Source organism: Rhipicephalus sanguineus, chromosome 3 (genome assembly GCF_013339695.2).
Source record: "Rhipicephalus sanguineus isolate Rsan-2018 chromosome 3, BIME_Rsan_1.4, whole genome shotgun sequence".
Lineage (NCBI taxonomy): Eukaryota > Metazoa > Arthropoda > Arachnida > Ixodida > Ixodidae > Rhipicephalus > Rhipicephalus sanguineus.
The window spans coordinates 155446658-155469518 of record NC_051178.1 but is presented as its reverse complement, the minus strand read 5'-3'; the positions used below and the strand labels follow the sequence as shown (position 1 = coordinate 155469518).

General features: G+C 45.1%; 1 protein-coding gene across 2 annotated transcripts in view; it reads right to left on the bottom strand.

Moving 5' to 3' along the window:
* Positions 1–22861, bottom strand: part of LOC119387520 (natural resistance-associated macrophage protein 2) — a 165115-nt gene that overhangs the window by 13534 nt on the left and 128720 nt on the right. The window contains exons 1-8 of one of the 2 annotated variants that reach the window (XM_049413533.1): positions 10898–10959; positions 7936–7968; positions 7749–7811; positions 7156–7286; positions 6145–6267; positions 3467–3693; positions 2772–2910; positions 1765–1920 (exon numbers count right to left, since the gene is read on the bottom strand). In XM_049413533.1, the coding sequence (XP_049269490.1) occupies positions 1765–1920; positions 2772–2910; positions 3467–3693; positions 6145–6267; positions 7156–7286; positions 7749–7811; positions 7936–7948 (852 nt within the window). In that variant the 5' untranslated portion in view covers positions 7949–7968; positions 10898–10959. Of the gene's footprint in view, positions 1–1764; positions 1921–2771; positions 2911–3466; positions 3694–6144; positions 6268–7155; positions 7287–7748; positions 7812–7935; positions 7969–10897; positions 10960–22861 lie in introns of those variants that run through there. The other variant, XM_049413532.1, reaches the window with a different exon arrangement.

The window sequence follows — 22861 nt, the reverse complement described above, 5'->3', positions numbered from 1 at the left end:
CAATGCGCATGGCCGGTTTGGCATTGAAACTTGAAAAGCGCCACTTTGGCTTTCACGAACTTCAATTCCTCCGCAACGTCGTCAGTAGCCAGGGGATCCGACCCGATCTGGATAAAATTGTTGCCGTGGCGAATTTCCAACCCCATTAGACAAAAAAATCACTGAGGCATTTTTTGGGACTATGTACAGTGGCGGTCAAAATTTTGCGGACTACGGGAGCGCGTGGTGGACAGCACCGAGGCGCCTTCTAACGGCTGCTTGCGAAGCTCTAGAGCGCGGACTGCGCACGTGCATCCTTGTTTACCTGCCGGCCTGCTCGTTCGCTCGCTTCCAGTGCGCGCGGACCAGAACGCTAGAGAAAATGCAAGGTGCCGCTTCTGCAGTCACCGTGGAAACCCCGAGTGATTTGCCTAAAAGAAAGCTTTTCTACTAGGCGAAAACTTCGTCCTGGTCTGGACAAAATTTTCGTCAGCTTTCAAGATTTCTCTTCTTCATTTTTTAACCCTTGTGGGTTTTTCTTATAAGTTTGTGCTACAAACCAGTCGTGCCAAGTTTTTTCTTTCATGGCGCATATGAACGGGCGCATGATAGTTGCACCGAGCACAAAAAAAAAAAAAAAAAATGCAGCATGCATGGGTTCCGCGAATGGAAGCTGCTGGGTAATCTTATCACACATGTCGATTCGAGACATACTGACGCAAAGCGTATTTTCCACGCTGCGGAGCGTCTGGAAACCAAGCGTAGAGTGCGGCGCGCACCGAGCACTGCCAGTACAAGTTACGTACATTCGTCACGACATCCACAATGTAATATGTTGGGCGAGTTGGTTTCTGGCTTCCATATTCTACAGCGCAAGGCGACAACACAATAAGGAACACAAGACACACGGAGCGCTGTGTCTTGTGTCTCTGTGTGTCTTGTGTTCCTTACTGTGTTGTCGCCTTGCGCTTTAAATTTGGAAGTCACGATATCATCGCTCGGTGCTTCCGCGGCGACCGCAGAAGTGGCACCTTGCGATTTCTCTGCCTTTCCGGCACGCGCGTACTTGAAGCGAGCGAACGAGCAGGCTGGCAGGTAAACAAGGCTGCGCGTGCGCATTGCGCGCTCTAGAGCTTCGCAAGCAGCCGTGAGAAGGTGCCTCGGTGCTGTCTGCCATGCGCTCCCGTAGTCCATAATATTTTGACCGCCACTGTGCATATTACTGGCAGCTTATTGCCAATTTTTCAAGCAACGCATGGCCATTGACACAGCTCACCAGGGAAGATGTATTACAATATGTATTACAAAATGTATGTTACAATACGTATTAGCTTCCTACAGCTGGTGCCAGCTTAGTTTGAATCTAGTCAGTTCAGTGCTAGTTTACATAGAAGCTTTCAGATTGTGCTCTATGTAAATCAAAATGTATGAGCCAATCAAATCACCTGATGGTACGACTATGATCCCCAAACACAGTACTCTTCTCTGGTGCTGCTGACGGTTAAAGTTTTACCGAACCAAGAGCATGGAGTTTGAACTGTTGCAGTGCACTCCAGTTTTTGTTTTTTGTTTTTTTTTTTTCATTTATCAATAAATTCCTCACAAAGCACTTCAGAATTTATGCGAGGAGCACCACTGAACACCAAAACACTGATGAGATTGAGCTGTTAATAGCTAGCGCTGTAAAAGATACAGCTTGAGGGAGTCCTCCCGGACACCTGGTTATAGACGTCAAGGCAATGGCTCCAAACGTATAAAGAACTTACTTGACAGACGTACGCGTACCTTAACAAGTGCAGAGTGGAGGTAGAGATTGTGCGGCATGATGACTGCACCCACAATGCCTACTGCCTGCAATAGGGCCCGACTGTCGCAATGTGAGCACCAGGGGATAAATAGGCCTTCCACCACTCGCACTTGGTCAGGGGCCACCCGCACATACTGCAATTGAAGGCAGATGTTTTCAAGTGCTTTTGCACCACTTTATGCACAGGCAAACGCATATTCCAAACTCTGCAGTTATACGAAAGCAGTGACAATATGCTGACTAGAGATTGCAAAATTACAAATTTTCACTATTTAGGGCTTTGACTGCTTACTTCCGGGCAAACAATGCAATTGCCAAAGTAAAACCAGTCTGTGCTTAAAATGCGTCCCTTTGACGAGTTTTTCCCATGGAATAATCTATCTCTCTCTTCGAGACTAGCCTAACTACTACAATATGCCTCGCCAAAACGAGCAATATATATTTTTGAGCATCGTTTTCCTGAAAAGCCTCCTTACCCCAATATTGATTGAGTGGTTTATTTATTATTGACTGATTGAGTTTAATATCCTACAGCATTAGTGGGACAATGAGACACGTCATAGTGTTGGGCTTTCAATCAATTTTGACCACCTGTAGTTCTTTAACGTGCATTCAAATCTAAGTACACAACGCTTTTGTATTTAACTCCCATTGAATTAGTATGGCCACCACAGCTGAAAACTGAACGTACGATCTCAAGCTTGGCAGCAGAATGCCATTGCCATTCAGCCACCATGGCAGGTTTCTAATGCATTGTGCAATAACAAGAGATGGAATTCCATTAATTTTATGACAATTATACTCATTACATGGTACGATCGGTACAACATCATGTAGTCTCATAGTACATGCTACATATGACTTCCTAAAGTTCACTTCAAATGAAATGATGTAGTGTACACAGCAATCACACAAGGCCTTCTAGCAGGTCTCGATAGAAACAACATTCCAACCCAGTAAAAAGAGAGAGATGAGGGTGCCACACCTCGTATCCAAAAGTGAATGCCATGACGAGAATGAGGAAGCCGAAGAAAGCTTCAAGTTTGCGTAGACCGTACTTGTCCAGCAGCAGGAACGTAAACGTGTCTATTATTGTGATCAGCACGCCCGCATACAGTGGAACCCTGCAATGACATGCACAGGAATATGACGCACTGTAGAAGCAGGCAATAGAAGCCTAGTTTGCCAGCACAGCTAGGACACGAAATCATGCTCGTGGTAACGCAGAAAGAAGGAATAAGATTCACAGGATCCCATATATTATGCTGAAATAAACAAACAACACAACTTTCTATAAAATTACATGAGGGCACTTTGGCACTATTGGCTTCAGGCTTCGAGGGCTTGAAGGTCAACAAACTTCAACAAAATATTTCATTATAATATGCAACAGTTTGAAATGATTACAAACGTGCATAACACAGAGCAAATTCCTTGTGTCTTGTCATTTTTAGAAAACTTTGCTTGCCTGGAAACTTTGAAAGTTAAAGTGAAACACCTTAAACAATGTCACAGAAATGTTTGAAGCCAGAAGTATGATGAATAGACAAATCTATGAACTAACTATTATTACGACGACGGCTGCGTGATAACAGTGTCAGGATTTCTTCCTGTATAGATGCAATTTTTGCAGGAAACTCCAAAACAGAGTGTGCAGCAAAAAGAAGAAGCCAGTCTTACCGTCCCCCCGAAAGGAGGAAAATGGCGATGGCAGTGCCGATGACCTCTTGCATGTCTGAGCCAACGACGGCCACTTCGATCATGATCCACAGAAGGATACGGGGAAAACGGGGGTAGCCACGCCGGCACATTTCAGCCAAATGCAAGCCTGTCACGACGCCCAGCCGAGCACTCAGACGCTGCATCATCAGTCCCAGCAGAGTGGCTGACAGCAACACCCACATGAGCTGAATTACGAGGAGAGAGGAAACAGGATACATTGTTTTCACAGCTACTGGCACCTTTTACGTGCCAGGTATAAGCTCTGTTTGTCCACACCAATTACATGCTCATAACACCAAAATGGACAACTATGACAAAATATGAGAAAACTATGTATGACAAAAGAGGAAGAAGTAACCTTGTTGACATCTACGATATTTTTATGCTGTGGCTAGCTCCGTTTCCAGTGTTTGAGAAGTAAAATGGCAATCTGATATCCCTAAACTATGACTAATATTTCACTGTACATTAAAGGCTTTACCACATATTAACACTTTCGTGACCGCGGAAAAATCAGTTGTTTTTGGCTAGTCCAGGAAATATTTTTTTCCTGCCACAGAATATCACTGATGCTAAAGTGTAGGGTATCAAATGATAGAGGAAGAATTGGTCTTTCCAATAGTATTAATTCCAAACAACGAATTTATTTCGAATATAATAAAAAAATTATCAAAGAAAAATGCATCAAAAAGAAAGAAAGATTCATAAAAACATCAATGCTACTCTGCAAAGGTTAAACATTAAAAAAATCGAAATATACGTATTGAACGCAAAGCCCTCGTAGAATAATAGTGGAAATATAAGCTCTGTAAGTACAAAGATTATTTACATAAATACAACAATATAGGCACTAGTGCCTATCATGCCACCGCGCGATGCAGGTTCTCGACGCGGTGAAACAAAGGCTGGCTGCGCATGTTTCGGTAAAAAAAAATTTTTTTCTGTTCAACTTTCCTAGCATAGTTTGCAGTTCTGGTATTTTTCAATTTTTTTGTGTATTTGTTGAAATGAACAGTGCAGCCTGTTCCAAATCTGCAAAAATCCATAATTGTACCCTCAATAGACCTCTTTCTCGCTCATATACTGCCGAATACCATACCGACCTTCACATTTCACCATTTTCTCATCCACTGAAAGGTTCCGACGGGGTTAAAAGATAGCGTAGAAAAATCGTTCATGTGTTGCAATAGAGAAGACACGTGGTGAAGATTCTCGAGGGATGCGACGGTCATCTTCTTCAGATCCGAGACACTCAAGAAGCCTTGAACCTTTTCCGTGGCATCATTGACGGTGGACGAAGGCCTGGAAATATGTGTCGTCGACACCAATACCAATGCAAGCACGGGACTTCAACAATTACCATGTACACATGGAATGAGACGAACTTGCTCATCTTCTCTTTAGTAACCTCCCTCCATAGATCCGTCCCTCTCACTGTATGTTGGCTTTTCGAAAGTATGCATCCACGCATACTTATCTGTGTGGTTGCATATCTCTCTGACGACTTCTGCGGTAAAAAACAACACGAAGACGCTGCCGCGCAGCACACCGGAGCGTTGGGTCAAAGTCCGCTCCGTGCCGTCTTCGCGAAGAGAACTGCGCTCTTTCTGCAGCCGGTGCCAAATGCTCCCGCCCGAATGAAGTTAACACCTTGCAGATAAGAGCTGTTATTTTTAGAACGCACCGGATACGTTTACATCGACGCGCGGCAGCGGTAAAACGACCCGAGGAGAAGACGAAACTTACCGGCGGATAGCTGCTGATGTTCCGGGGAGGTTTGACGCACTTTCGCCGTCCGTACTGAAGTCTGGCGAATCGAAGTCGTCTTCCGTGTCTGTGGTGCTACCATCATCCAGAGATTCCCGCTCATATTAATCGGAATCCGTCGAAATTCGCCGTTTCTGTGGAGCACCCGCGAGCGGTGTCGACGCGAAGTCTGAAACAACGAGCGCTCACCTACCCGACTGCGAACGAGCTTTAAAAATCTCGCCGCGGTGGAAAAAACAAACTCGCAAGCAAAACTGATAAAAAACATGTTATTTTATGCTTTGTATTGCGTTAGCTGTCCAGAACTGCTCAGAGAGTGCCAAAACTTGATCTTGAAGTCATCGATAACATACTATCGATGGGAATAGGTGCGGTCACGAAAGTGTTAAAGTGAGCTTAGCAGCCCTGATTAGTTCAGTTTGGCAAAGAAAAGAAGGAACGCTAACTCGCATTGCTGTTCTTACCTACTGTCAAGTCACAGCTGACTCTTGATGATGACATAAGAACATCAGCGGGATCTACATAATACAAGTTCTTTAAACTCACTAAGACGTCTCCTTGTGACTTGAGGAATACCATTCAACAATTTCATGTCCAGGCAACCTTCCACTTTGGTTGGCATGAACTTATGCTACATTTAATAAGCAGTCGCATGGCATAGCCAAAATAAATTAAATTCAGAAGAATGGTAGAACTGCGCACTATAATACTGAGGCACCAAGGGAGCAGTATGCCTGTAATGAAAGCTTGGAAGAAATAAGCACCTGTTTCACAAAGTGCCAGCCAAGAAAATTGTTTGTTGAAATATGTTGGCGTAACAAATGTCCCCTCATATTCACTTGTAAAGTGTCTTGCAAACCTTGTCTCACCTTGTACTCAGCCAGAGCACCAGACTGCAGGTCTGACTCAATGTTGCCCGGGTCCAGGTATGCAATGCTCATCAGGAAACCTGGACCTGTGAAGGCCCACAGCTTGCGCCAGCTGAAGGAGGTCTGAAAAAGTTTGAAAGCCTCTTTCGAAATGTGGAACAGCTAGTATTGCCTGTCACCATCCCGAACTTGACGAATCATAGTTTAGAAACAAGAAATGGACAAAAAACATGCTCGTTGTTGCACCGCACTTTCCATGCATACTTACCACAAGCAAACCAGGACCCACTACTGACCACGCTACTTTATGCCAGCAGTCTAGTAACACAAAACATTCATTCATCCCTGCAAATATTGTGCCAGTGTGGGCTGCCAACGCTAACTTCCAAAGATCACAGAATGCTTCGCTACGTATATGCAATCTTTATAATGGATTTCGATCATTATAACATGCATCATTGACACGTCACCAATCTTACGCGCAATATGGCATCTGCTCGCATAGCAAAACATGCCTTCACTTCTAAACAAGGAGGCAGGATGAGCTTGATGTAAAACCAAGAACTTTAACTTGTTAGAAAAGTTGGGCTCTCAGATGAGGAGTGCTGAAGTGAGTTGCTGGTTCTAGAATCCTCAAAATCTTTATCCAGCCCTGTACAAATGTCATGTTTTGCTTAAGTATGTGAAAAGACTTCAAGCATTCATGTACTTATGCCACTCAATATCTACTGTGCATCTCTCATGAAAACAGGAAACTTTTTTTCCCTGTAATGGTCGACAGCCTGTCAGCAGCGCTTTCCTGGCACTTGCTTGTTTAATGGGATTAGATGTAACGACACCAGTCATACTGCATAACATCCCCCTTATTAACTTCATTTTTCACCTGGTGTCTGATTATTTGTTGAAGATTAATACATGAAGTCACATGCTAGTCAAGACCATACAGGCCAGAAAAAGCTAATCAGACCTCAAAGAAAACAAAAGGATCAAGGATCAGTCTTGCCTACTCACCTCTCCAGTGTATGGAACTTCAATCTTTTGCTGAAAGTATGCCTGGTCAGAGGGCTCAAACACCTTATGGTTCGATGTGGTGCCATTTCCAAGGCCTTCAATAGAACTGTACGTCCGCAATGATTGGTCCCCTGCACAAAATTTTCCATACGCACGTGTAAGTGATCTCTGACATGTCATTTATTATTTGGCACCACCAAGATTCCTAAAATGCAAGCTGCTTTTTAGTAGTCACTTCATGGTCTGCGCAGCAAATAATGCAAATGGCACTGGAAAACGTATAACAAAATTAGTAATTCTGCACGAGTTGAGTGAACTGCGCACTCTTTAGTTAAATGCAGCAGTTCAGAGTCATTCACAGTTCTCCAGTATTTGCAAAAGCGCGAATGCATATGTAAGGCATGTTCATCATTAGTATCTTTGAAACAAGTTTCAGGAATAAGGGGAGCAATGGTTAGTGGTGGTCTTGTTTGAGTTTAAAAACAAAGGTTTAAAGGATTAAGAAAACTTTCTCATGTGGTTATACAAAATATACATTCTCCATACGCTTTTCAATTCTGTAGATCCACTATTTCTGCAAGTGCATGACATACCATGAGTGATGTGTGCGCTGGGTGCTTTTTCTTCGTTTGAGCTTTCTCTCGACTCACATGATCCTGAAATAATTAAACGTATGTGACACAATGGGCAAGAACCTTTAGTACACTGAGTTATTCTGTGTGATATGCCATTGTTTCATTATCACTAGCAGAAAAAACAAGCAATTTCGAGAACACTCACCTGGTAATGACATGCCGAAGTTGGGTCTTCACGCTGGAACAATGTGAGGCTTTGATTACAGACAATGTATTGGGACATCAGCAAAACATTCTCACTTGGGTTTGACTCTTATCTGAGGCACTCTAGCAAAAGGTTCACAGAAAGCAGGATAGCACAAGGTACAGCAAAGACTGCGTAGCTGTGCTAACACTATTTGCAGCAAGAACAGCTGTGGCATGCATTAAAGTTGTAAATCACAGTGACATACATATCAGCTCGAACAGAGACAGAGTGAAATAAAATTAAACTACACAAAAATATAATTAACCATTCTATGCATGCCTTTTGAAAGTCACAGTGCAACCTTTAACCTTAGTTGTGAAACACAATTTAACCATGTTTTTCCGACTTGAATAAAGCATATAAAAGCCTAATAAAATGCTCTGTTGGGCGTGTTGGTTCATTCTGTAAAAAATTGAGCGCAAATGGATGGGACACAAGAAGACAAGACGACTACATGCTGCTCGTGTAGTCGTCTTCTTGTGTCCCGTCCATTTGCGCTCAATCTTTTACATATAAAAGCCTGCCTGGACATTCACACGGAGAATAAACCTGCAAGAACAACGATTTCCCTACCGACATGTGGCCAAGGTGATGAACTGATGTTGAGATAAGACTGTCAGAATATGACATTCCAGAAAGGCTTACAGCAGGTGCATTTTTATTATCCTAGTATAAAGCACATGCAAAACACCGTAAAATGAACTTCCTCAAGCATAATAGCCAGATTGCATGCTTGTACACCTTTGCAGGTAAATATATGAATAGAAAGTCCATATTAAAAAAACAATTAAAGTCTGCATTGAAATGAGGACTAACTAACGTATTCTTGTTTTGTGCAACCACTTAGTGAGCTGTTATTTGCTAACATCAAGGCTTATTGGAAAAATACCTTAGAATGATTCCACATTCACAATGTGCCTTTACAACAGAACTCTACAGCCTCGAAATTCCTCATTCTTATGCTCCAAGTCATAGCAATGACAATGAGAAGTTTTACTGCAGTGTGCTGCACTCCTCGTATGATACCGCTTGCACCCCCATGAATCCTCTTTCATGCTGCTATAACATCAGGAAGCAAAAAAAAAGTATCCACCGTAAGCTTGTATGTATGCACTCTACGTACTGCATATAGAAAGCTCGTAATAGCAAACCAGTTTCCACATAGCAGCACCTGTTTAGTGGCCTGTACAGTGGCGTAAATCCAGTTAAATCACAAGGGGGGACACACATCTTGCCATGGCGGCCATTTCGTTTTTATTTTTATTCATATAAAAATCAAAATGATGCTTTGCAACAAAATTTTGAAAAACGAGCATGGGTTCCCAACTCATGTAATTGATTGTTCTATTGAGTCTTCTCTGAAAGCGGTCAAGCGGCAGTTGCGATTTCAATAGTCTCACGCAGCTGAAGGGTATTGAACACAGGCCTACACACACTACAAAAGAAACAGGAATTAACAAAAAAAAGTTGATTGCACTATATACTTAACTCTCAAGCAATTCAAATATATGGCATTTGAAAGATAAATCTCAAGGGGGGACAATGCAAGGGGTGTCCCCCCAGTCTGAACCCAAGGGGGGTCAGGACCCCCCTGACCCCCCCCCCCCTGTGATTTACGCCAGTGAGCTTGTATAAAAGTGAAGCATAATTATAAGTCAAGTCACAAAAATGGCAAGCTTATGCACTTCCGTATGTGGCTAATATATATATCGAAAGGGCATGCGCATGATCGAGTAAGAACGCATGTTCGTTGATACGTCGCTCGTTTATATGTGCTTGTCTGTATGTACTAGAACACATAAGCACAACTGAAATCAAGATAACCTGAACTGAACAATATATGCAAGGTGGGTGTGATGAGATCATCACAGACCGTGAGATAAGATCGGTGTTTCACAATTTTCCAATTACTGCGCCTCCTCTCAACAAATTACCCTGAAAGACAAATTGCATGGTTTCAGAACTACAGCATCGCGTTACTATCAGCAACAATTTAGATCAAGCAACGCATTAAAAAAGTGGTTTCTTTCCCTGTTTTGAGTGGAGCAGCTCTAAGAAATTATCAGCAATAATATATTTTCGTTTAATGTTCTGCGGCAGAGGATAAATCATGTAACAATTAATATTCGCAAATAAATGACATGCGTAGTGGAAGAAGTAATGCTTGAGAATTGAATAATCAGTAAACTTTCAGTTTCGTTGGCTTAGTGCTTTATGCATTAATGCTTTCAGAGAGTAAAATAATTAATATTCGCAAATAATTAAATGACATGTATTATGCTTGAAATTCCAATTAGCAAAAAATTTTCAGTTTCTTTGACTCAGCGGATTCTGGCATTGCTCTTATAATGAGATGCGAAATAATACATTTTACTGGCCGGTTCCACCACGTAAGACGAGGACTCCCAGGCTTGAGGCGCTAGCCGCGAATAGAAAGCTGAAGTGACGACGAGAACTGAACGCAAAGTGGTTGACCATGAGCTTTGCCGGGAACCAATTTTTGAGAAGGCTATACGCGCAGGAGCGTAAATGCGGCTACTTAATTTTAGAACCGCACCAATAACGCGTTTGGAATACTACAGAACTACTAGCGAATCACATGAACATTCCGTCCTCACGATGTCATCGCTCCTTGTATATCGTAACGACGCTGTCAGTGTGAAAGTGGGTTCCGGGTTCGGAGGAATACACGGTTTTCAACACTCACATAAATTTCTGCGCGAGTATTGTGCGCATCGACACACCCGATACTGATGCCCGGCATTAAAACTCGCGATATCAAAACGTCAGCATTAACACAGCCTCCAGCAATAGACGAACAGAATGAATGGCTGAAGGAACAACTGAATAATACACATGCATGAATTATTTGCGGGTGGGAAACGAGCAGTATAGTCGAAAACCGAGCGATGCGACCTACCTGAAGACCTCTCCGCACATTCAGCGCACGAAATGTCTCGGCAATTCTCAACCAATAAGATCTACGGCACCAATTCCTAGCATTGCCTTAACGTATGCGAAGCACCGCTCATACCGCCGCCCGCTTACAGCACAACACATATGAGTCAAGGAGCTGTACACCTACGGCAGCATGTAGCAGAACGCGAACACCGCCTGCGACATGGCCTGCGAGAACGATGAAGCTTCTTCCGCTCGCAGCGCTCGCAGCGGAGGCAAGGCGCAAGAGACCTTTGAGCCAGTTTCGAATATTTAAAGGGACTGACTGGCGGGAAGACGAATGCCCGATCAGGTGGTGATCTTTGACGTACTTCGATCAGGCGCGGTCGGCGCGGTGCATCTGATACAGAATGAAAGCGGCGACTTTGCGTCACGAACGCTGGACGCGAAACCATAAGAGTTTCTTACAATTACTTATTGGGGGGTGAGAGGCTCTATGCGCGAGGCAAAATGCGCGATCGAACCCCTTTGCAAGCCGATTTCAATAATAAGGGTATCAATTATGACAAGATTGACGTCAGTGTGTGCTCTTCTGGATGGCTTTGTCCATAGATCGAGTCTCCTACCAATTCATGAGCCATTCCACTCTGTCAAGGTGGATGACCAGCGAAGCTGCGTAAATTTGTTTTTTGTGTCGCATGGGGCTCTCGCAACGCACGAAAAACTGCCACGGCGGCTCCAGACAGGGACGCAGCCAGAAATTGCTTTCCGGGTGGGGGTCAACTACACTTTATTTGTGTTCGTGCATGTGCTTGTGTGCGTGTGTTCACATATGCACACGCAAAATCTAAAAATTTATGGAGAGGGTGCGAATCCCCTAAACCTCCCACTCCCGTGGCTATGCCAGTGACTCCAACCCTCCAACCTCTTTGTCTTTCTTGATCCTTCTCTCTCTCCCTCTCCAGGAGACCTTTTATACCCCCAGAAGTCCACAAAGTAGTGGGTCATATAGCTTTCCGGCTTTATCTGATCGCGTTCTCGCGGGCATTATAGTGCCCTGTAGGGCTAAATGAACGACACCACTGGAAGGGCTTTACTGGTAAGTAGTCCAGGGATTGATACGCCGTAGCGCATATCAAGCCCATCCTTGGTGAAAACCAGATATATTTTCACTAAAGATCACGCGCGTCTCGAAAGACGTAGAATTGCGAACGCAACTAGATACTCAATTTCACAGCCACTTGCAGCTATGAATAGAAGCATGAGAAAATAGTTTTCACTGTATATACACATAACTCTTTCTTTTTGTCCACCGCGATTTCTCTAAACCACTCTTTTCTAACTTTTAGATATTTTTTTCTAAGCTACCCGATTCTTGGCCAATCCCCTGTGGTGGGTGTGAGCCAATATTTTAGGATCTACATCTAAATCTACATCTACATGTCTAAGCCTCATATACTCACATCTACGCTTTGCGTGCGCGCACTTCTTTGCGGGGAGTGATCCGCGACGTTCTGTGATCCTCAATACCGTTTCTCCTCAACTGGCTTCCGCTCAGGTCTGGTGTACAAAACACATAGGACGGCGTCTGTACCACCCAACGACACTGTGCACCGGCTGCGCTTCCATGTGGCGTACAAGTTTTCGTACTTTATTTTCTAAGTGCGCCGTCGTCGCAAACAGATGCACCTAAAGGGGCCTTATGTAACGCACAAGCTTGTCGCGCTTAACTTTCGGAGCTGCACAAGCATACGAGCGGTTTGCGGAAGCGTTGGCGCAAACGAGAGTGAAAGTTCCTATGAAGGATCCCTGTGCGCCCAGACGGCAATCGGCCGTCCCGCGCCTGCATGGTAACAGCCGCTGCCTTGTTTTTTTTTTTTTTTTTTTGCTCGCGCTACGTTAGAGCACGTCAGTATGTGTAGCAGCTGCCTTAGCCGTTTTGAACGCGAATAATAGTGAAACCAGGTGACAGGCGCCGCAACTGTAAATGAAAGGCTACCATTTTGCGCGCGATTTCTCCGAGCGTGTCTCGATAAGTGGGGAGCACAGAGTAATCTCATATAGGTGTTTCATGAATGAACGCATGGCGACTTGCGGCTTTGCGTATATAGTTGCCGTCGCTGCACTTGCGTAGATATCTGAGAGGGCGGGGTGGGGGGGGGGGGAGGGGGTAGTGTAGGGAGGGGATGCTGCTCAGGTATGTCCGCAAAGCATAGACAGAAACTCGGTTGATATGCGCCGCAGAAAGCGGGATGTGCCAGCAGCTCCGAACATGGGGGTGGGATAGAAAAGTGAGGGTGAGGAGGAGTGATGTGAGGGTCATGAGGAAGGAAAAGAGGAGGCGAAGGGTAAATCATTGCATAGCCTTGTATTGCATAGTACAGCAAGGGGATGAACGAAAGTGAGGGGTAGTGATGTGAGGGTGAGGAGGAGGGTAGCGGGTGAAGCATAGCATAGCCTTGCATAGTATAGCATAGCAAGGTGGTGGGAAATGAAAGTCAGGGTGAGGAGGAGGGAAATGAGGAAGGGAGAGGGTAAAGCATTGCAGTACTGAGGGACTATGGTATGGTATAGCAAGGTGGTGCGAAATGGAAGTGAGGACGAGGAGAAGGGAATGGAGGAGGGGAGAGAGTAAAGCATAGCATAGCCTTGTATAGTACAGCGAGGGGGTTGGAAAGGAAAGTGAGGGTGAGGAGGAGAGAAAAGAGGAGCGGAACGCCAAAAAACTTTCCTCAGTCTTCGCACCACTACTGCGTAGCTGCCCCACATTTTTTTTTTTCAGATGACTGCATGCAGAAAGAGGTAGACAATTATCAGTGTGCACCCACTCCCCACACCCCTCTATCTGGGACACCTCCCCCCCCCCCCCCCCCCACACACACGCACGCACGCACGCACGCACACACACACAGCCAGAATTGGGGATATGAACCAGTGATGGGAAGGGGATGTGAAATACGTACGTTTCAGCTTCTGTCAAAAAAAAAAAACGAAGCCTGCGCGCATGCATGACCTCAGCATGACTCCGAAAGACGTCGATCTTTTCAGTTCTTGCTCTTGATCACTGTTCGTAATCTCAGCACAGGGAAGCAAACGGCTGTTCCCCCTCCCCTCTCCTCTCCCAGAGAATATCTGTGGAGCTTTCTATAGTGTGATGGCCATATGGGAGCAACAGTTATTGCTTCGTGCTGAGCAATTACGCTTATTACAAACGGATTCCACATTTTATCAACCCCTGTATGCAGTGATGACAGCGGCGTAATTTCAGTGCGAACATCAGGAATATCCTTTCTCGTGTCGATATAGGCAGCTAGAGTAGGTTAAGTTAGTTGAACTGTCTTCCAGCATATTGCACGCATAGCACATATGTCGCGAGGTTATCCGTTAAACTTCAAATGGGAATGTATTTCGTATACTGGCGACGTTTAGCCGACGGTGGTGCGGAAACGCCTGATCGCATCTGCCAAGGCCATGCGCCATGCGAAACTCGCATTTCGACTCGCGAGTTCCAGGCTGGTGACATATTACGGCCGCAGCTGGGTCGTCGCTACTCTCATATGCTTTTATAGCGATTTCGTTTCTTTTAATAAACGCCGCACATACCATTTGGGTATGGAGAAAGAAAAAATAAGGAAATAAAATAGGGCAACACAACTGAAGCAGCAGTAATAAGAGTATCTGCCCAACACGTGGTTGCCACGTGTTGGGTTGCCACTTGCCAAGCTATGGCAACGCAGCCAGACAAAAACTCTCGGCCTGAGCGCTGTCTTTCAGAGGTTACGTGTTGAGCCGACACTGCGAGGAACAGCGCGAAGGGAATGGCTTCACGGAGAGTTCGATTGCTAATGGTGCAGCTGCGTGACGTAACGCTTTCTGCTAGTTAAAGGGGTCATGAACCACTTTTCCAAGTAATGATCTAATGACCTCATTATCGGAGTTTACTGCCTCCCGAATCGATTGCTGCAAAAATTTCTCGAATCCGTCAAGAACAAGCGGATTTACGGGGGTTTGGTGCACGCTTTCGGCGCTTTCTCTCTTTTCTCGTCCCGACGAGCGCACTGGAAGCTCCACAGGGAGGAATGGCACGGGGGAAAAAAGTTACGTCAGCGCGCGTAATGAAACGCGGTCGCTCTCCCGCTGTGATTCGCGTGCGCGAGTGTGGCTACCGTGTAAAGTTAGCAGTCTGAGTGCGGCACTGGCAAGTGGTGGCACCCAGTGGCAAGAAGCGCATCTGATCCGAACGCCGCTTTTGATTCATGTCGGCTATTGGCCAATGAGGATGCTATGCCTTTGCGACGCGGAGAAACAAATACGTCAACTGACAGGCGCTCCGCCCACCGACGAGAGTGAGAACCGGCCTCTGTTTGAAAAGAGGGCGCCTTAAGCATTCTTGTTGCCTAAAGGAAAGAAGTGGAAATTTTAAGGGCTCGTTTTTTTCTTGTTATACACAGTATTAATGAGCACTGACAGACAATAATGCCAAGAAAAGTATAGGGGACGTTATTAGTAGTAAATGTAATGTAAATGTGAAGAAACAAAAGTGGACGAAAAAGATAGTTTGCCGCAGGCAGCGACCGAACCTGCGACCTTCGAATAACGCGTCCGATGCTCTACCAAGTGAGCCACCGCGGCCGCCATCACCCCGTCCACATTATGGGGCATATGTGTATTTAGTCAGCGCCGCCAGTAGCCTAAAGTTCTTGTTGCCTAAAGTTCTTTATATCCCTTTGGTTGAAATATTTTGCTGCGCACGATCGCTTTGTTCAATGCAGTACCGTGTGTAACGAGACGTTGGACGTGGGGAGTTCGGCAGGAATTTCAAAAAATATTTTTCTTTACCTTTTTAGGAATGCTCACTGCCAGCAGATAACTGTCATGTTGTTTGAGTGGGTCGTTGAATTCGGTTTATGAAGAATATAGCAAAACTTACTGAACAATAATTGATGTAAGAATTGGTGGTGTTTTATGTCCCAAAGCCACGATATGATTATGAGGGACGCCGTAGTAGAGCACCGTAACCACTAGACCATCGTGGCGGGTAGAACGATTATTAGATAATTATTTGCGTTGATATTAGAATTAAATACTGTAAGATATACGCGATAACGCATTCTAACACTTCTACTTGCCTTAAATCTGGTCGCCAGAGCCCTGGAATCAAATTATATATGTCAATTTCATGCATTTACAGACAGTCGACCTCAGTGCGTGTCACGAAGGCATAAAGAAGTGAAGACGTGCGTTAACTTGAGAGACGTACACGGAAACGTCTTCGGAAAATCCCGGGAAAAAGCACGGCATTGCACTTCTTGGTACGTGCCGTAACCGCCGGGAAGACACGTTACGGGGGGCGTCCTTTCCAACGTATATATGCTATAGTAGACGCGATGAATATATAGTAGACACGCGGGAGCGTACGTCCTTGGTAAGGTAGGCCAGACCGGTCGATACTCGGCTTCCGCGGGAGCTCAGGGAGTCGTAAACGCTCGATCGCGATTTATCAGAGCCAAATGGCGCCGGATGGCATGTTGATGACCGTCGTAAATCTCGAGAACGAAAATCAATTTTCAGTAAAGGTACTACATAGTTATAACGAACAGAGTTCAAGAAGAATCGTCTACAGCTTTGAAGAGGACGAATGAGTTATATCTTACACTTCCGATACTTAGAATAACAGAGAGCTGAGCTAGTTGGTACGTATTCATTCTAAAAAGAGAATCTTGTGTCCGTGTTTGCACGCCCTGTCTCTTTTTAGAATGACTTCCGATACCGTGCGTCGACAAAGAATTCGCATTCCCACGACAGTCATCCTGATATGTAAACGTTGAAAAGCTCCAACTTTAATCACCGACACGCGTTTCTTTAAGACTTTTATATAACCACGCCACATGTTAGAACCACGCTTTAAAATAAGGCATTGAAACGTTGAATTGTGTAATCAAAGTCATTTGGTGCTGACTAAAAGACTCTGACCGCTATTATGTGGTAGCGTTCATAGGCGTGCGGAGGGTTCCCCTTCAGGGGGGAAAAGGTTCATCACGGCGCCCCCCCCCCCTCTCTATTAAGTCAATGAATGGGGCAGACTTTTCGCCCCCCTCTTCTTAGGTGACTAGAGGGGGGGGGGGCTGCCCCCCCTCCGCCTGCGCACACCTATGGAAGCCATGTTTATAAGCTGTCGTAATTAAATAACATTGGTTTTTATTTTGATACCTATAAATTGGTTTTGTTCTGGGAATTGTGAATGAATGAATGAATGAATGAATGAATGAATGAATGAATGAATGAATGAATGAATGAATGAATGAATGAATGAATGAATGAATGCGAATTGGCTTTCTCGTCGCCTATATGGTGTCCCCCGGCTTGCCATTGTGTGTGGTCTTACACCGGTGTCAAATAGTCACTTTTGATCGCAGTCGGGCCTGATCCGGGTCGAATTTCTCGATCATGATTGGCTTCTTTACTAAAGTTTCAAGAGGGTGCCAATCACTGTTAAGCAGTTATATCAGAATCTGACTTAATCGCGATCAGTAGTGCACCGTGTGACACCGGTATTACTTACACAGTACTCTCGGTGCATAGTCCCAAAATAAAAATAGGCAGTCGCGGAGACCTTTCGTGACACTGCTTGCATAGCAACAGCAATGTTCAAATGAATGTGGAGCACGATTCGCGAGGCGCACATTACAGCACTCGGAAACTGCGCCTTCCCTTTGAGACGGCGGCACGCATGACTATGCCAACACCTCCTAGACAGCTGTCTAGGAGGTGTTGACTATGCTCGCATCTGTTTACAAGGAAGCACGATCCGTGAACGCTATGCAGCTTTCCTCGTATCAGCAGTTTCGTATTTAGTGAACGACGAAGCACGTCATCTGCAGTAATACGTTCACTTCCTTTTTGGTCGACTGGGCAACACAGCAACCTCAGTTTACCGATATACTGATTATGCCGAAATGCGCGGCGGTCGCGCGAATGTCTTCGTTAAAACAAGTTAGAAAACGACTGCGGCGTGTACAAACACCGTACTGGCGTAGCCCCCTCCCCTCAGAAAAAAAATATTCTGGCTGCGCTACTGAAACACCGCCCGTCGCACGAAGGGAGCACCTTCGGGCTTACTACGTGCAGGGCAAAACGTCTCGACTGGTCAGCGGCGTAAATCCACCAGCGGCGTAAATCCAGAAATCCAGGCGGCGTAAATCCAGCGGCGTAAATCCGTACACCAGCGGCGTAAATCCAGAAAAATCTTAAGGGGGGACACACATCTTGATGCCATGGTGGTCATATTGTTTTTCATAAATATACATTCTACCTTTAATTGTATGAAAACTAAAATAATGTGTTCAAATAAATTAAACAGCAAACACAAGCATGGCCAGACAGAGCCAATAGTTGCAAGGGGAGTTAGTTTCTAAGTGCAACGCATAGGTATAGGCAACCTAGCCAATTTCTAGCTACTATATGCATTCGGGTGGAAACCAGCAAGTAAAAATGCTAGCAACCCTAGAAGAGTTCTGGGGTGGAAGGCGTGTTTATATTCACCATTCTTTTTTTAATAACACATTTACATTCGACGAATCGCACTCAATTAAAAAAAAATTTTTCATTGCCAATGGATTCCTGTCAAGTCGTCACAGAAATTAACTAACGGCATATGATCGGGGATGCTTTATTTAGCTCGTCAAAGGCCATGTATATCAACACGTGCAGCACGTCAGAAGTCACCCGCATCATTTCAGAAAGCACGATATATAAAGCGTCTTTTAAAACCAAAAATAGCTTTCACTCTCGTACTTCGTTTCCTTTCTACTAATAGGAACGGCTTTAGATATCGAAGTTGACTTTAAGGAGAGTGCGCTCCGCTTAGATGTCAAGCAATGCAAATATGATGTATGAAAGGTAAATCTCAAGGGGAGACACTTGCAAGGGGTGTCCCACCCCCCACCCAACCCTTCCAACCTCAATACAAGGGGGGCCAGGACCCCCCTGGCCCCCTCATGGTTTACGCCACTGCTATACACTTATGGTGTGGCAAATGACAACCGCCGAATTCCTTACAGCAGTCAGCAAAGGCGAGCAGCTTGAGCATTGCGACATGTTGTTCTGCGCACAGCGTTGCCGCTGTTGTCCACACGGTTTTCTGAGGGAGCGTGTTGACCTTTCTTATCCACGCTTTCTTCTCGTGTCATTCCGGAGACAAGCTGCAGACTTTGAACTGCATGTCGCTGACACATTGTTAACGGTGCACGTGTCACCGCACCTACATAGTATATGCAATCATAGGCGTGTGCAAGGTTCTTTCTTTTTTTTTTATCTTGGGAGGGGGGGGGGGTTAACCGCAACGCCCCTCCCCCCACCTCCTGTCCTCTACCCATTGGAAGAGCTCTAAAGAAAACAAGCCTCTCAAATGATGTAAGAATAAATGAAAATGAAGCAATGACGTGGTGCTCACAACGAGTTGCCATTGGTCCGCTGCTTTCCGGAGGGTTATGGTGGGAAATAAACCGCTCTTAGAATGCAACATCAGGAGTCCTCGACTTCCGTTATTGACGAAAATTTGCATGGCCATAATCCTGCACATTAGGCAATGACGATGAGGTCGACTTGGCACGCTCCATAAAGACACCCCCCCCCCTCGTGTGCGCATGCCTATATATATACAATGCACACCCAGCAATAAAGCAACAAAGCCGTTAATGAAAAAGTTTTAGCATGTAGTAATTTAGCATGTAGTGTAGTTTTACCATGTAGTGATGAGTCAGAAGCGTCGTGCATTAACGTAGCGGAAATTCCCTTTGTTGTGGAGCAGATGCGTCACAAATTTTTATCTCTGGTCGTACATGCACGTATTTACACGCAGTTTCTGCGGATGCATGCATAACGTTGAGTGCCCTTTGTGCTTCTGAACTCGTTACGGCATGGAGTGTTTCTTTCAAAAAGATTGTCTCGTGTATCCGGGTGGCTGCACATTTCCAAAGGACAGCTTACCGTTCTCCCGTAGTAGAGCATACGCAGTGCCTTGAATGGTCTCTTTCTTTTCTTTCTCTCTCTCTCTCGATAGTAAATGCACGCGCACAAGCACGGATACTATGGTTCAGGAAGGCAAGAACTACTGCATCTCTGAAAACCCATCGGCCTGGTGACACATTCTAGTCAGTGCATTGTATATCCCGTTCTGCAAAGAGTTATCTTCCTCGTGACAATGTAATCATTCAATCGATGGGTTGTTTGTTGGACTCTGGCCGCTAGCATTTTATGTAGGAGACGTCGTGTGGGTACACATACAACGAATTGACTTTACATGCCTCGTCACCAATCTGAATAGTGTGTGCCGGTAATAAAACTCCGCTACGGAATTTTACAGAGAAACAACTGAAAAACGCCTAAATATTCTCAGTGACAGAAATATACTCAAGTGCATAATTCTGTTATCGAAGCGAAGTCTTCCATGCCTTCCTTAGCGGAGTTTGGAGCACAAGCCCGGTCAGTATTTCATCGAATAAGGGATAGAGTAGGCACTGTAATATATAGGTTGATCCTCAAGATATTGCAATAACAAGAACTACTATATAACCCGGGAACATTGTAATTCGCAGTCGCGAATAGATCCCGTGACGGGTTACTTGATGGAGTCACGTGGCAGGGTTACTGCACCAAGCCGCTCCTCTTCTCAAACGGGCAACGCTCTTGCATGCGCTTACTTCGCATACTTTGGGTGTTTTATGTCAATATTTTCTCAAAACTAATTTAAACGCACTTCAAAGAAACTACTGCGATGCCTTTGAGAATCACAGTGGATGGTTTTCCACTGCAGTTACTGCCTTTATTTTAGCTCCCTGTCAGGGTAGCAAACCTGTACGACCTCCTTAACTTTTATCCGTTTAGCTTCTCTCTTTCGCCTTCATAACTGGAACACCTGACCGTGACTACGCTGCAACTGTGAAGTGTCTCTTTTGCGAGAGCGCTGTGGCTTAGACTACGAATTTATCGTTCTCACCTTCGTACTCAGCGCATTGAGTATAGTTTTCCGACATATGGGCCTACCTTTCTCCATTCTCTTCTTTATTTTCCCAATTAATATTTTTATTGCACTGTAATTTACAAGTGAATAATGGGCCTTCCGTTTGCTTCATCCGAGAACAGAAGCTTTCAATTATGCTAAATGCTATTTAGCCGAACAGCCACAGCTTTTATTATGTAAAAAAGAGAAAAAGAAAACAGTAACGCAATGCCTGTTATCGCTAATAACTAACGAATGATAAGTAATCGTATACGAATAAACAAGGTTTAGTGGATTGAGCAACTATGAGAATTAACTTCAAATCTCACTTATCCACGGTGGCAGACTGCATACACAACCGCCTATCAAAGCTTGCACAGGCGGCAGCCGCGCCATAGGACAAGACAGGAAAGGGAATGACAAACGCAGCGCTGACGAAACTGTCCAGTCAGCGCTGCGTCGAACGATCGGTCATCTGAGCGCGCAGCAGCAGCTGAGTTTTCGTCGTGCCCCTGCGACAACGTCGCTGAAAAACGAGCCGTGCTTTCTCTCTTTCATGCAAAAAAAAAAAAGGAACACCTTTAGATCTTAAGGCTTGAGTATACAGCGGCGTGTTCCATGACATTTGTCCAGCAACCGTTGTACCGCGTTTTCGTCGCACCTGAACGTTGCGCGATGCCTTCGAATGTCGTAGGAGGTCAGTGCCGCCAGGTCATTTATAGCTACTTCAGTCCAGTGTTTCCTTCACATTTGACTGTGGGCGGAGCATACATGTGTAACGAACGTCTTATACGTTTACAGCTGACGCGTTGCGTACGAGACATCTTGAGCAAAGCCAAATGGGAAACAGTGAATAAAGTTATGCTGGTAAAGTATTCCTCGCAAACGTTATCTTAATTCCTTTGACTGGGAAATGACTGCAGAAAGGCACTACGTTTCGAGTCATTCAATCGAAACATATTGAGAAAACGCTTGTTCGATTCTTTTAAGCCAACAATGCTCTCCTGGCAATGGTAACTTGAATACGTACGGCAGCCGTGTTCCCCTTTTGATGTGTTCTCGGAAGAAGATGTAGGTGTAGCATACATAGATGCTTAAAGTGTTCGCTCACACCCACTCTGGTGTTTCGGAAGAAATCCTACGCCTCCGATCCTTCCATATACTTCTATCTCTATTCGCTTTAACGCTCCTAGACACTGCAAACGCTTTGATTATGAGGTGAGTAGTTTTTGGCGAAAACATTGCCCTTTTTATGGTCTTGTTGCCATGCTCCTACTGCAGTCCCGAGGCACAATAGAAGTCTGAAATCGGCCCTGGGGCCGTTAAAATCAGCTCGCGCCCGTGTGCCGTGCAGCCCTGCTTATGAGGTTCACAGGAAGAAGTTTGGCGTTCGCTATTTATTCGCGAGCGGAAGAGATATGCACCTTTCAAGAAAAAAAAATACTAAAGACACAGGCTAAAAATAGTGACCCCGGTGATTGCTTTTATTGTGTGTACAGCGTTCACGCGCATTTCCGGCATAATGTAGATATCGAGGGAAAAAAAAAAAAAAGATCCGCGAATCAGTGCCGCACACCACACGGTTGCGCGCTACCGCGGCAACCATGTCGTCGTCAGTTTCGCCAAGGCGCTCGCGAAACAGCCATACACAGCGGGGTTTTCCGGCGAGATAGCGAGCTGCGTGGGAGGGAGTCAACATCGCCAGCATTGCGACGTTTTAGCGGACGCCGGTGACACGTCCCTTATCGTCCGGGCATTTGGCTGACAATAAGAGCTGCGAGCTTGCACTCGCCCACTGCAAACGGGCCTGTTCTGTTCTTTCATCATCTCGTTGAAAGTGTAGACATAGACGGGCTTCGAATTGACCCACGCCACGGGGTCCACCAAGTCTCGCTTTTTGTTCTTATCGTCTAAAGCTCCTGTTGTGTCGCGGTCTTTTCGCCAGTCTCGTTGGGCCTTATACTGTAGCAAGAAGGCGTTGACATA